The following is a 14,071-nucleotide window of genomic DNA, read 5'->3' as shown; positions in this document are numbered from 1 at the left end:
GATCCCCATCTCTCACTTCTATCTCCCAGAGCATCAGTCAGTTGGCTGTCTCGAGTCGGGACCCAGGTCATTCCTGTCTGGAATGTCTGCCAGGGCCTTTCCAAGAATCTCATACTGGCTGGAATGAGGAGCAAGAGTCATGTATTATTCAAGAACCTGAGTGGTTTTCAGACTTCAGATGATTGGGATCTGTTGGTTCAATCTGAGAGCTCGCCTGGGCAGCCATGCCAGAGAGTCGCCACCAATGCCCTTATGCAAAGGCAGAGGATTGTAACCCAGACAGTGAACCCTGTGTATATCAACTAGAGCATTTGAGATTATATCAGGAGTTCTTCATCCATCAGTATTTGAAAGAAAGCCTCTGTCATCGATGCCATGAATAATTTGTATGTGATGTATTTTTATTGAGTTGACTCTTGTGACCCAGTGAGGCAAGGCCACTCTTAAGTGACCGTATTAATGAAGTGATTATGATGGACTCATAATATGTCACTTCTTAGACATAAGTTACTTACTGCTGGGATCATGTACATTAACCATGACCAGACCAGATAACAAATAGATCATTCTCCCAGATGATCTAACATCAAGGCTTTCTTAAGGCTTATTTATACTACATCAAATGATCTTGTTGACGATAAAATTGACTATTGATTCCCATAATTCACTAGGAAACTTGTGGATACTTGACACTACTGGCATTTTCCAAAGCCTTGAGAGGAAGCCATGGGTTCCATTAATTTCAGTACAGAATGAAAATCAACTTGAAACTTGTTTGAGATAGGTACGGAGATCCAACACACTAAATTTCATGCACGTTTCAATGGGCGTTATAGCGATTTGAAAAGTCTAGCCAAAAACAGTCCATGAAGAATAGTTTATGAACATTAACCACACAATGATTTTAGCCAACACTGACTCAATTATTCAGGAACGTTCTGTAACATTCTTATGACCATGGAGAACTATGTAAATGCGGAAACTAAAGCCATTCATTAACAGAAGAATAGTTTATGTTTATGTACAGCACAATATATGTGCAAAGCCAGGAACGGACTGACATTTATTGATGGTAATGTTGTCCTTTAAGCACTGTTAAAAGTAATGAATGTTGATTAAATCTGTGAAGTCTCTGTCAGGTGGTCAGTAATTGGTAACATGCCTGGTCACAGAGATTACTTTTAACTACCCCTACCATAGGAGTAGCAGTCTGACCCTGCACTACACTTCACATTCTGACCTCATTGACCTTCTTCCTGAACCCAAGAGGTCACAGGGACCTAGCCACGGTTAGAAGAGGGGTATGAATGTAGGACGAGATCGGAAGACAAAGACGAGGAAAGCGAGGGTGCAAATTCAGTGACCACCAGGCACTAAGCTTGCACAACAGCAGACTTTGAAGTCCCCCTCCAGACACGTTTGAAAGAATCTAAATATACTTTGTCTAATATTTTGCATAAAGAAGTACTTCACCACAAAAAGTACTTTTTTTTCAATTCATCAAGTATTCTCTTCTTTCTTTTCTAATTTTTAAAATCTCGCCCAAAATAATGTTGAATTGACAGAGAAGTTGTAGACTGAATTGAATCTTGACATCCATGATAGGTTTGCGAGATTAGTGACATCACACAGTTCAGATTTTGAGGCAGTACAGAGAAGCTCCCTACCGCCATGGAAGAATGTGAAAAGGCCATCTTAGTGGAAAGTTCTGCACATATAATAGAGGGCATGTTTTGAGTGCAGGGGGACGTTAGTTGTAGTTGTAGTTACATACTCTTCCATTCAATGCTCCAAAGGGAAATACCGAAGCACTCAAGTTTAAAGCATTATTATGATGTATTGATTGTTACTAGGAAAGCCAGCCCTCTAAGCCATAAGAAAAGGCTGAGTGGTATTGCATTGGTAATCTATAAGCCTATGCCTGGGGTTAAACATGGAGTATTTGTCTATAGCCATATGGATTTTTTCAGCAGGGCAGGTTTCTATAGGAAGACATATAGGCTACAGTACTCCACATACTAACACACATACATAACCATGCACTTACACACTCCTCACCAGGCATTGTATATTCATGAATAATGCAACAGATGCCAGCACTGGGCAGTAGAGAACTAGTTGAATCCACACAGTAATATCAGATTACTGTGTGTTTTCTTCTCTTACATGAAACCACACAGTGGAGGTGGGGGACTGACACCCAGCGCAGTGGGTGCACATTTGTCCCTTTCTCTGGGCAAATGGGCTCTTTGAGGCAGGGAAGGCGGGATGGCATCGTGGTTTGCGTATCACAGACATAGTTTGCCTGCAGGGGCTCCCTGTTCCACAATCACAGCTTTATGAAGACCTTTACCAGAAGACAGGAGGGTGACAGACTGGCACATTTTGTGCACCTCCTCTCATCTGTCTTACCTTCTCTCCGTGTGTGTGTGTGTGTGTGTGTGTGTGTGTGTGTGTGTGTGTGTGTGTGTGTGTGTGCGTGTGCGTGTGTGCGTGTGCGTGTGTGTGTGTGGGAAGGGTGCCATCCCTGTCTGTCTGTCTGTCTCTTTCTCTAGCTCTCACTCTGTTTTCTACAACTTGTCCCCTACTAACCCGTTCCATCTCATCTACGTACGCATCAGGGTTTTCTTTCATCTTTCAAAAAGCCTTTCGCTTTCCCACTGTCTTTAGCCAAATATCCCCACACTTGACTTCTCAGCTTATCGTAATCTCGCTCTCTGTCATTTTATGGTTTAGTTTCGGTACAAGTCGGTCTGTCAGATGCCGCGTTGGCCTCGTCGTGTGAGAAGGGACGGTCGCACGTTTACGAGAGCCATCTTCAGCCATCTGTGTTTCTCGCCCATCCGTGACTGAAGGAACCATCAGTAAATGTGAGCATCGTGCCCCCGGAACCTAATGGTCCATGCCCCTGTCACATTGTCTCACTGAGGCAGGGGAGAGAGAGGGATTAAGAGAGAGGGAGAGAGATGGAGGGACAAGAGAGAGAGGGAGAAACGGAGAGAGAACATGAGACCAAATGAAAATAACTTCAGTTGTTCTCTCCCTCTGTTATTGAATAGGAAAATAAGACAGGGGCAGTAAAAGTCGGAATCGCAAAGCTGCTTAGTGCTGTGATTCAGTTGGGGGATTTGAATCTGCTCTCACCCCCACTTCAAGCTCAAGGATGGATGTGGAAAAATGATTGTGTGTGAGAGAGAGAGAGAGAGAGAGAGAGAGAGAGAGAGAGAGAGAGAGAGAGAGAGAGAGAGAGAGAGAGAGAGAGAGAGAGAGAGAGAGAGAGTGTGTGAGAGAGAAGAGTGAGTGTGTGTGTGTGTGTGTGAGAAAAAGAAGGATGGCGTAGGAGAAGCACAATGTGCCACAGCTCCATGTGAAAATGACCTACTTCCTGTGGTTGTGTGATGTGTGATGTGCGGAGGAGTATTACGAGGGGGGGGGCTCTGAGGGGTCTGGGGGGAGAGAGGTTGACGTGGCACGGTTAAATGAACGATAAGGAGCCGGCTCTGGGGACTTACAGTTGAATAATACAGAACGTTGGTAGTGTGATTTATTGTGTGTGTGTGTGCGTGCGTGCGTGCGTGCGTGCGTGCGTGCGTGCGTGCGTGCGTGCGTGCGTGCGTGCGTGCGTGCGTGCGTGCGTGCGTGCGTGCGTGCGTGCGTGCGTGCGTGCGTGCGTGCGTGCGTGCGTGCGTGCGTGCGTGCGTGCGTGTGTGCGTGCGTGTACAGTACTATATGTGTATGTGTAGTGTGTTGCGTGTGCACGTGTGTGTGTGTGTGTTCGTGCGTGCGTACATGCGTTTGTGCGTGAGAAAGAGAGACAGCCCACCTGTGCATACATACAGTATGAACTGTTGTGTGCTCATTGGTGGTTGACATGCTGTAAAATGTGCATGTTATTTGATATTCTTGCTCCAGTTGGTATATGACCCACATCTCTCTGCAGTGTTAATTACCTCCGATGAGGAAGCAGAGGGCCAGCTATCAGAAAACTAATATTTGAAGATGCAGGCATTGCCAGATGTTCAGCGGTGGGAGCATGTGTCAAACGCACAGGTCTTAAAGCTTCAATCCGGGACTAATTTCATCATTTATCGTTATTTTAACCAATCTCTATGATGTTAAAGGGATAGTTCACCCCCAAAATTACTTTTTTTCTATCGATTAGTCACCCCATGGAGACTTGAATTCATTGATATTTTTTAGTTTTTGTCGCATTCCTAAGCCAATAATAACCGTGAGCGGTTCCGGTAGGAGACACAAAGTGTCTCCTTTGTGTCTCCTACCGGAACCGCTTTCTACCTATATATATTGACCATCTCAAAATAGTTATTTGAAGCAGACGGCGCACCGGAATTGAACGCTAGATGCACCGCCATCTTTGTTGTATTTCGGACTTTGTTGCAATTACATCTCTCCATCGGGAGGTGGAGTGGACATAAAACATACAGAGTGTAGCTTTAATTAATGGAGGGCATCTTTTTTCCACTCTGCAGTCTTGGACTGCTCGGCACTGGTGACAGAAACATGGCAAAAATCTGTCTTTATCTTTAGGTACAGCAGTGGATAGTTTCTCATGCTGGAGACCGAGGTTGGAATCCAGGTGGTTACTATGGGAGCCTGTCAGTGATCGCTGAATGAATGTAGAAGAGTAGCTCTGCCTGTAGCAAGCAGCCTAAATATCTCCCTTTGTCCAGGGGAGGGATTCCCCTTTGGATGAGCAGCAAAGGTTTGGTCTCCCATGTGTGGAAAGTCCTGGGTTCGAATTAAGGAATAAGATACTTACTGTAGTAGATGAGTCTCACTCTGAATATGGCACCTGCCACACTTTAATCATAGTGTACTAAACTGGGTCATGAGTAATGTGTTTGGGATGGGTTCATACAGTAGTTATGAAAAGGTCACTGGCAGCCTAATCTATGTGGCTGTCTGACAGGTTAGGTGAATGGATTTTAATCCCATTATTACAGTGCTCTCTCTCTCTCTCTCTCTCTCTCTCTCTCTCTCTCTCTCTCTCTCCCTCCCTTTCTCTTTCTCTCTGTCACCCATTTTCTCTTTCACAGTACCCGAAGACCTGTCTTTGGAAGAGCGAGATGAGCTGTCCAATATACGACGGAGGAAAAAAGAGCTCCTGGACGATATCGAGGTGAGTAACATGCAAAATCTATAAACGGAGGAAACAGTTGGTTCATTTGTGCCAGTGTCAGCAGTAGCTTAACATTAACCACTTATATACTTGTCTTATGACAAATAGCAAAAACAGCCGATCTACGAGGTCACAGCGACGCGTTGTGAACTTGTAGATTGCCTTTTTTCGCTATTGAATCTTTTGAAAGTTTGGGAAAATGTTCGCCTACAATGACATGCCCAAAACATGGACACCAGGTTTAAAATGGTTAAGATAACTTTTCATCCGGATGAGCACAGTGGAGTGGCACATAACACGTCAATCAAACGTGCCACATGTACTGCATTTCCGCTGGCCGGTGGGGCGAGGCGGTACTCATGTCTGTCCTGTCTCTGTGTCATTATTGGAATCGATAAAACACTAATTGTGGTCCATGGAAAAACTCACAGAGCTTTGCTAAAGTCCTGTCCCTTGCTCTGCAGCGGCTGAAGTTCGAAATTGCAGAAGTGATGACTGAGATTGAGCAGCTAACCTGTGTGGGCGAGAGGTGAGTTCCCTTCCTGTGGCTCTTTCTCCTATCTCTCTTTCTTTCTGGTAAAAAAAAGCCTCACACCTGTCCTTATGAGTGTGAGTGCATATTAACATTAATTTCTGTGTATGTTTGCGTTATCCCCCTTTTGTTTGTTGAGTAAAGCGCAGTATTCCCATGGCTAAACATTTGCTAAACCCTCTCCATTCAGAGGTCTCGTTTTGATTGGTGGGTGATGCAGAGTGACACCATGTGACAGCCTTTGTCCCAGGTGCAGCTGGCGAAGGTGCACAGGCTATTTTAGGCAAACAGGAAGAGTAGGGAACATACATACGCACTCGCACACCTGCTCAGGTGGAGAGCTCTCTGTGGTATATAGTACATGTAAACACAGCCAAAATTAGCCAAGAGTGAATACTACTGGGAGTGAAGACTTTTCTTGCTAACATGCACTTCACTAACGCTTCATCTGCAAACACGCAAATACACTGCATTGTCAGCTTATCTCATGTAACCTCGTACAAAATGTGACCAGTTTTTCTTGCCTAAGCTCACTTGGAGTGCTGGTGATGGTCTGAGGACCGAAACATCCACTCCTTTTTTTCCACTGTGTAACTTTTTCACTTTGTAAATGAATGAATGTATATTATTGCATTCGAAAAACATTTGTCAGTGTGCAAGCCTTTTATTTTTATTCTGGATTGTAATGCTCTGGCCTCTTGCACCTGGTTAGCTCCATCCTTGGTAGTCCTTGAGTCTAGAGCGCAATCATTTCTATGATTTCTTGATCATAGAAATGATCATCTTGATTGACAAAGCTCACTTTAACCATGGCATCCCTATTTTGAGCATGGTGTTCGCCTACTATTATAGCTGAAAATGTTCAAAACCATTCAAAAACATTCCCTTTTTTATTTTTAAATAGCAGATCGCTCTGCCCCCGGAACCTAATGGTCCATGCCCCTGTCACATTGTCTCACTGAGGCAGGGGAGAGAGAGGGATTAAGAGAGAGGGAGAGAGATGGAGGGACAAGAGAGAGAGGGAGAAAGGGAGAGAGAGAGCATGAGACCAAATGAAAATAACTTCAGTTGTTCTCTCCCTCTGTCATTAGCTAGAGCGCAATCATTTCTATGATTTCTTGATCATAGAAATGATCATCTTGATTGACAAAGCTCACTTTAACCATGGCATCCCTATTTTGAGTGTGGTGTTCGCCTACTATTATAGCTGAAAATGTTCAAAACCATTCAAAAACATTCCCTTTTTTATTTTTAAATAGCAGATCTGCAAGCTTGTAGATCACCTAGTTTAGCAATTTGTTGTCTGACAAAGTACTGCATATAGGGTTCATGTAGTTAACTTCCTCCCTCAGCAAACACAGTTGTAGATGTAATGCCATATGTCCTGCTGTTCTAACCATTACCTGACAAGAGAGCTGCTGAACAACTGCAACAGTCTGTTTGCAAAACCACACCCTTGGCTAACGCAGTATGTGTCTGAGTGCACATGATTATGCATGCTGCACGTGAACTGATAAAAGGTGTCTGTGTGAATATACTGTACGTAGATGTGATAAGTGATGGATGTGTCTTTGCTTCCTTACCACAGCAAAACAACACAAAGAAACAAACAGATCGCTATGGGGAGAAAGAAATTCAACATGGACCCCAAAAAGGTCAGCTATAGCTTGCGAGCCACACTGCTCCCCTTGTCCGTCAAATGCAACAATAGATGGTGTTACTGAATTACACTGGCCTGCTGCCTCGCTTTTTATGATTCTCTTGGAAATTTCAGATTTCCTCCTACATAATTGCTTTTGAATTATGAAACCAGTACATCAAACTTAAATGCTTTCTGTTTCTGCACTGTACCTCTTGGGGGAGTTTGGCAGTGATGCCGTAAGCCATGGCCCCATCGCTAGATCCTATCTCAACCGCGTATCTTGAAGAATGAGCTGCTATAATATCCGCCAGCTACATGGCAGGTCTAAAGACAATGCTATAAATCCACCCAAAAGTGATAACGGAGGTGTATATCTCTCTGCGTGTTTCATTCTTCCAGGGGATCCAGTTTCTCCTGGAGAACGATCTTCTCCAGCACACCCCCGAGGACATAGCACAGTTCCTCTACAAGGGCGAAGGCCTCAACAAAACAGTCATCGGGGACTACTTAGGGGAACGGTGAGCCTTCCATTTCGTTGCTGTCGGGCAGAAATCTCGTATCTCCGTATTTCAACTTCTAAGTACTTCCAAGTTGCAAAAATAGCTGATCTACAAACTCACAACACGTCGCATCTTTAAGACAATCTCTGAGCTTGTAGAAAAACATTTGAACTTGTAGACATCGTAGACATGAAAGTTAGTGGTTAAGTGCGTCTGTGGGTATTATAAATATTGAACCATTGAAATGTATTAACAGGAGCTTTTGACTAAATAATAACTACATTAGATCCATTGGAACAGACGTTATTTTTTCTGAAAAGTAACAGGTTTGGACATACAAGGTTTCCACCTGACAGCGTCGATTTGTCCCTCTGTATCACTGACGTTGTGTCACATCCACCCCAAGGGGAGCACGCTCTGTCCTGGGCACAAAGCCCCAGGAAATTGGTAGTCTGCGTTTATGGAGCGCAGCAGAGACAGGGATGGAGGGGGGGGGGGGTCTATGCCAGTAAAAGAGCTGTGCGTACATGTGGTTCTTATCGGAGTGAAATCAATGGCGATGGGACTGTCAAAACAACATGGCTTTCACGCTTCCTGGCTCAGCCAATGCGACACAGCGGCTTTCTGTCTGAGACTGGCGCTGTGACTTGGCAGCAGAATTTCCCTCTCTACCCTAACCCCCTGATAATGTCAAGAAGAAAGACAAAAGAAAAAAAGACTGTACTGTGTGTCTAAATTAATTCCATATTGAGAAGATCTAACTCATAATAGTTTTAGGGGTACAACAGTTAATCGATTATGAAGATATTGAATGTGAATAGTGAATAGTTGCGAACTTTCAGGTTGGCTACATCCACTATTTTTCACGACACCATTTTACAACAAAGTATAAAATAGGGCTTAAGTGGTTAATAAGACGATTTAGTCAATGATAAAAAATGGATTAACATTTTTCCGTGTTATTTTTTTATTATAAAAAAAACATTATTTTATTAATTGCAAAAGTAATCAACAAAATAATCGCTAAGAAGACAATCGATAGTTGCAGCCTAATATATACATACTGTGTCTAAATTAATTCCATATTCCATCTGCCTCATATGAATTATTTTGCCATTGGATATCAGTGTAAATACCTGTAGACATGTGACATGTGTCCCCTTTGTCCCCTCCAGAGATGACTTTAACATCAAGGTTCTCCATTCGTTTGTGGAGCTTCATGAGTTTGCAGACCTCAACCTTGTGCAGGCATTAAGGTAGGCTGTGTGTGTGTGTGTGTGTGTGTGTGTGTGTGTGTGTGTGTGTGTGTGTGTGTGTGTGTGTGTGTGTGTGTGTGTGTGTGTGTGTGCGTGCGTGCGTGCGTGCGTGCGTGCGTGCGTGCGTGCGTGCGTGCGTGCGTGCGTGCGTGCGTGTGCGCGCGTGTGTGATCGTACTTGCAGTTATTTTGACTGTGAAGGAAGGCTAGCAGTCCTCATGTTAACAGTTTCGATGAACAGAATGATGATCTATTTTTTAAATGTGTTTAGGTCTTATAGATAATTTTTTTTTATAAAGGCTACACTCTGGACTAGAGTTATCTCCACTGATATCAAGATATACTCTCTCCTGTATTAGACTGTAGAATCAGAATAGCTGAGGCATAGGATTTGTAATTTATGAATATCCATAGATTGTCATTTAGATTAGCATAATATCAATACTGCATAATATCTCATTAAACAAATGTATTTCTCTCTTTCTCCCTCTATATGTCTTTTTCACTATGTCTCGCTTTCTGTTCCACAATTCTGTCTGTCTGTCTGTCTGTCTGTCTGTCTGTCTGTCTGTCTCTCTGTTTCTCTTTCTGCTGTTGTAGGCAGTTTCTGTGGAGCTTCAGACTTCCGGGTGAAGCCCAGAAGATTGATCGTATGATGGAAGCCTTTGCCTCTAGGTATTGCCAATGCAATCCTGGCGTCTTTCAGTCCACAGGTAACACACACACACACACACACACACACACACACACACACACACACACACACACACACACACACACACACACACACACACACACACACACACACACACACACACACACACACACACACACACACACACACACACACACACACACACACACACACACACAGCGGTAGATATATGTGGCAGTCCCAGACTGCGTCCCCAGGACAGATAACGGCTATTAAGGCTACAGACCAATCACTTCAGTCACAGATCAATGCCCCAGGCTCCCTGTCTTGCCTTCATAAAGCTGCACCTGTCTAAGACCATATACATCTTTAGCATGCGACTACAACTGTACATTGCTGCGCCTCAGACATGTTGGTGTGGGTCAGTGCATTTCCCACACAGTGCGTCTCCTCTGGCACACGTTTTGTTGTTGTATTAAAATGTCCATCATCAAAATCTTAACCACTTTCAGCCTGTCGTCCCTATTTTTAGGTATGTCATTATAGTCAGAAGTATTCAGCCATTTTCAGAAATCTTCCAAAAATGTGAAGAATTTTCAGAAATCTGCAAACTTTTCAAAAAGAATAGAATGGAAAAAAGTGATAATAGCAGATCTACAAGCTCACAACCTGTTGTGAGCTTGTAGATCGGCTATATTCACAATTTGTTGTACGGCAACATACTGGGCCTTAACCACTTGAACCCCAGCGTCCATATTCTGGGGGGAAAATTTGCATCGGCTGCAGTAGATCGGCTATTTTTGGTCAGATTTGGTGTAGACTGAAAAAGTGGTCAAAGTATACTTGTGCCTCAAGTCCAGTTCTCTGAAACTACAGGGGTTTAAGTGGTTAAATGGTTAAATCCCTGCCCCCTGGGAACGAGTACACTTTCACAGAATTCCTCAAAGGCTTCTGTATCGGGTGCTATCAATCCCATCTTGACTCCATGTCAGTACAATTAGTTCTCCGTTGTTAGGTGGTAGCTAGGTGGCTAATTGCTGTGTAATCATTATACTGTATGTGGTTCCAGCAGCAGTGATAATTCAATTGATCGGCGATCAATAGCATGGGGTCATTAGCACAGCTTGGACAGGTCACATGTGGCCTTCGGTCCACATGCTAGCTACAGGGAAATGTTAATGAAGAGGGCAGTCATGAATATTAACACATGCCCACCCACACTGATACTACTCATCCGCTGGAACTAGTTCGTGGATCAGGGGTATTTGGTGTGCGGTAGCCTGGCTCCAGCCCCTGAATCGTTAGCCACGGCCATAATGGAGTGAAACAAAATGAAAATTCACGCTGAGTGTCAGGCTCGGTGTAAGGAGTTCTGGGACTGAATTACAATTTTGTGGCTTATTGTGCGCATGCGGTTGTGGGTATGAGTGTGTGACCTAGATTATAGGGCTCTTCCCTGATTAAATTCTCTGTTTTATCATTCAGGGTCATAAGTGAGGAGACATGTTAATGGATTGCTGTCTGATTCATCATAAATTGTTCCAGCTGTCAATCTTGTTATTGATAAGTTTGGCATATAGGTCCCTCTTTTGTTGCGACCTGTGAGCTGATCGTGAATGCACAATGCATCTCCAAAATCCTTCTGGAGTTCTTTGTACATGCATTGAGCAATTGCATGCTTTATTTATGCATTGCATTTGGTACGGTGACTTTTTTGTTCTTTATCACAATTCGATACAATTAATTAACAGAACTAATGGATTTTGACAGGCTATATATAGGCTCACCAATCTGTGTGTTCTTGTTTGGCTTTGAGACCGTCAATCCAATGTCTGTCAGCCTCAATTGATGAGAACAATGGCTCATAATGCATTCTTTTTAAGTTTATCTGTGAACCAGATCTGCATGATGTGCCCATATTTTACACTTACAGCCCATTCCTTTAATCCACTCTTTCTCCTACTCTGTTACATTGTTTTCACATCATTCAGTGTGTGTGTGTGTGTGTGTGTGTGTGTGTGTGTGTGTGTGTGTGTGTGTGTGTGTGTGTGTGTGTGTGTGTGTGTGTGTGTGTGTGTGTGTGTGTGTGTGTGTGTGTGTGTGAGAGAGGTTAGGTTGTGGATGGATCCTGCAACATGACAGACTATGGAGCTCAGTCAAACTTTATTGTCGAAACGTTGTTTGGAAGCAAGCCCGTTTTTTTTTTTTTTTTTAATGACAGCCTGTCTTGTTGTCTACAGACACCTGCTATGTGCTGTCATTCGCCATTATCATGTTGAACACCAGCCTCCACAACCCCAACGTCAGAGACAAACCCCCCGTGGAGCGCTTCATCTCCATGAACAGAGGCATCAATGAGGGGGGGGACCTTCCAGAGGACCTGCTCAGGGTGAGTGCACAGTGGCCATTTAACGCGGAGAGTTAAATCACAGAAGTTCAATTAAAGGTGCAATCCATAGTAAATAAAATGTTACTTTAACCATTCTGTATGTTAATACAATATAACTAACACAACTGCGGTGGTTGGAGGTGGTCTACCTGCTATTCTATTGAGAAATTAAGATCTGGTCAGGTAGGACCACTACTGGTTAACAAGATGTACTGCATGAAGCTCAAAGCGTACTACGGGAGGTATTACTCTTTGAACTTCATGCAGTACCTCTTGCCCAAACAGGCATTTTCGTCTTTGCTCAGCAGTTGACATTTTTGCACTCATGCAGGAGACACGGGTGTGCGTGCGTGCGTGCGTGCGTGCGTGCGTGCGTGCGTGCGTGCGTGCGTGCGTGCGTGCGTGTGTGTGTCGTAAGAATAGAGATACAAATCAATACAGTGACAGAGACTGAAAGTGAGGGTCACAGTTAAAGTGTGTCACAGAGAAGGAGCCAGAGGCCGAGATGGAGAGAGAGACAGCGAGAGAGAGAGAGAGAGAGAGACGGATAGGAAGAGGAAGAGAATGTGTATCTTGACAATGTATTCTTTTTCCCACTGCCGATAAAGAAGTCATGCCTCGGTAATTGAGACGCTACAGCTCAGCTGGATGTGAATCAGCAGCTCAGCAGCCACTGATGCTAATAATCTACCCCCAAAAAGAAGAAAAAAGTAAAAGTAGTTCAAATCACGTAGCCTGAAGTGTGTACCAAAGTGCCCTCAGCTCCACTTTAAGTTCAAAAGGACTCAACTTTGAAAGAGTAGCTCTGTGTTACACATTGTCTCACTTTAACAGTTTCTACACCAACCAACTCTGTGAGTCATCATGCCGTCTCTCACTTTCCTTTTACAAGACTGAAATAGAATCTGTCAATATCCTTATTTTTATGCACCGCTAATCTAAGGACGGGTGTGAATAATTGAAGATGCAGAGTTTGTCTGTGCGTGTATGAGGTGTGTGAACATGTGTTCATTTGCAAGTTCTCTTGTGTGCTAATGCTTGCCTTTCTAAGATGAACCTTTATCGATCCTTGGAGGGAAATTCAGTTCTCACCTCATTTATCCCTCTTCGGTTATTTTGTATTGCTACGTTTCTCCGTCAGTCTCTCTCCTCACCCACTAATTTTCTCTCCCTCCTGTACTCTGCTTCAATTTGCAGAATCTATACGAGAGCATAAAGAGTGAACCGTTTAAGATCCCAGAGGATGATGGGAACGACCTGACACACACTTTCTTCAACCCAGACAGAGAGGGCTGGCTGCTCAAATTAGGTGAGTGCAGTTGATTCTCAACACTTTTACTATCAAGGACCCAGAGTCTGCCCATTTGTTATTATTCTTTGTCCATTTAACTATGAATGGAACCAAATTTGTTTCCATTAGTACACGCTCTGCGTTACAGACCTGTGAGGGTCCATTTGGCTTCTAACTATTCATCATTTAGATGGGGGACCCCCCCTAGCGCACTACTGTATGTAGTTTTGAGCATTCTTACTGTCTGTAACTCACCAATAGCTTCACCACAAAATGTAAACAAGGATGTGAATGTCTCATGCATCTCTGTGGTATCAACGCTTACTTACTGCGTTCACACTACCAGCGACAGAGGCTACAAAATGACCAAGCCTTGCCAACTACATTGCTGCCGAGTCACAGTTGAGTGTTGCTGAAGCGACATTGCGTGAACGAGAAGGGTAGGGTTAAATAGCACAAGTAACTGATTAACAGCAATAATTCGTTTTTATTCCATTTACAGAACATAGCAGGAATTGCGGGGAGACAGAAAGTGAGGTTAAATGGTGAAACAAAAACATATGATTGATTGACGCTTCACTGCGTCACTGGCTCAACCTTTTTGTAGCTTTTGTAGCTCGGGTGTCAGTTTGTATCTTAATGTCACTGGCTTTCCATTGAAAATGGC

General features: G+C 43.7%; 1 protein-coding gene across 3 annotated transcripts in view; it reads left to right on the top strand.

The window, feature by feature from the left end:
* LOC311056313 (cytohesin-3) overlaps window positions 1–14,071 on the top strand; it is a 56,212-nt gene that overhangs the window by 31,245 nt on the left and 10,896 nt on the right. For all 3 annotated transcript variants that reach the window (XM_084072849.1, XM_084072850.1, XM_084072848.1), the window contains exons 2-9: window positions 5,058–5,140; window positions 5,605–5,669; window positions 7,261–7,327; window positions 7,714–7,832; window positions 8,990–9,070; window positions 9,670–9,782; window positions 11,965–12,113; window positions 13,311–13,422. In XM_084072849.1, the coding sequence (XP_083928975.1) occupies window positions 5,058–5,140; window positions 5,605–5,669; window positions 7,261–7,327; window positions 7,714–7,832; window positions 8,990–9,070; window positions 9,670–9,782; window positions 11,965–12,113; window positions 13,311–13,422 (789 nt within the window). The remainder of the gene's footprint in view (window positions 1–5,057; window positions 5,141–5,604; window positions 5,670–7,260; window positions 7,328–7,713; window positions 7,833–8,989; window positions 9,071–9,669; window positions 9,783–11,964; window positions 12,114–13,310; window positions 13,423–14,071) is intronic.

The sequence above is a fragment of the Gymnoscopelus microlampas genome (assembly GCF_963454915.1).
Source record: "Gymnoscopelus microlampas genome assembly, chromosome: 11".
In the NCBI taxonomy this organism is placed as follows: Eukaryota; Metazoa; Chordata; class Actinopteri; order Myctophiformes; family Myctophidae; genus Gymnoscopelus; species Gymnoscopelus microlampas.
This window is presented reverse-complemented; position numbering and strand designations above follow the sequence as displayed.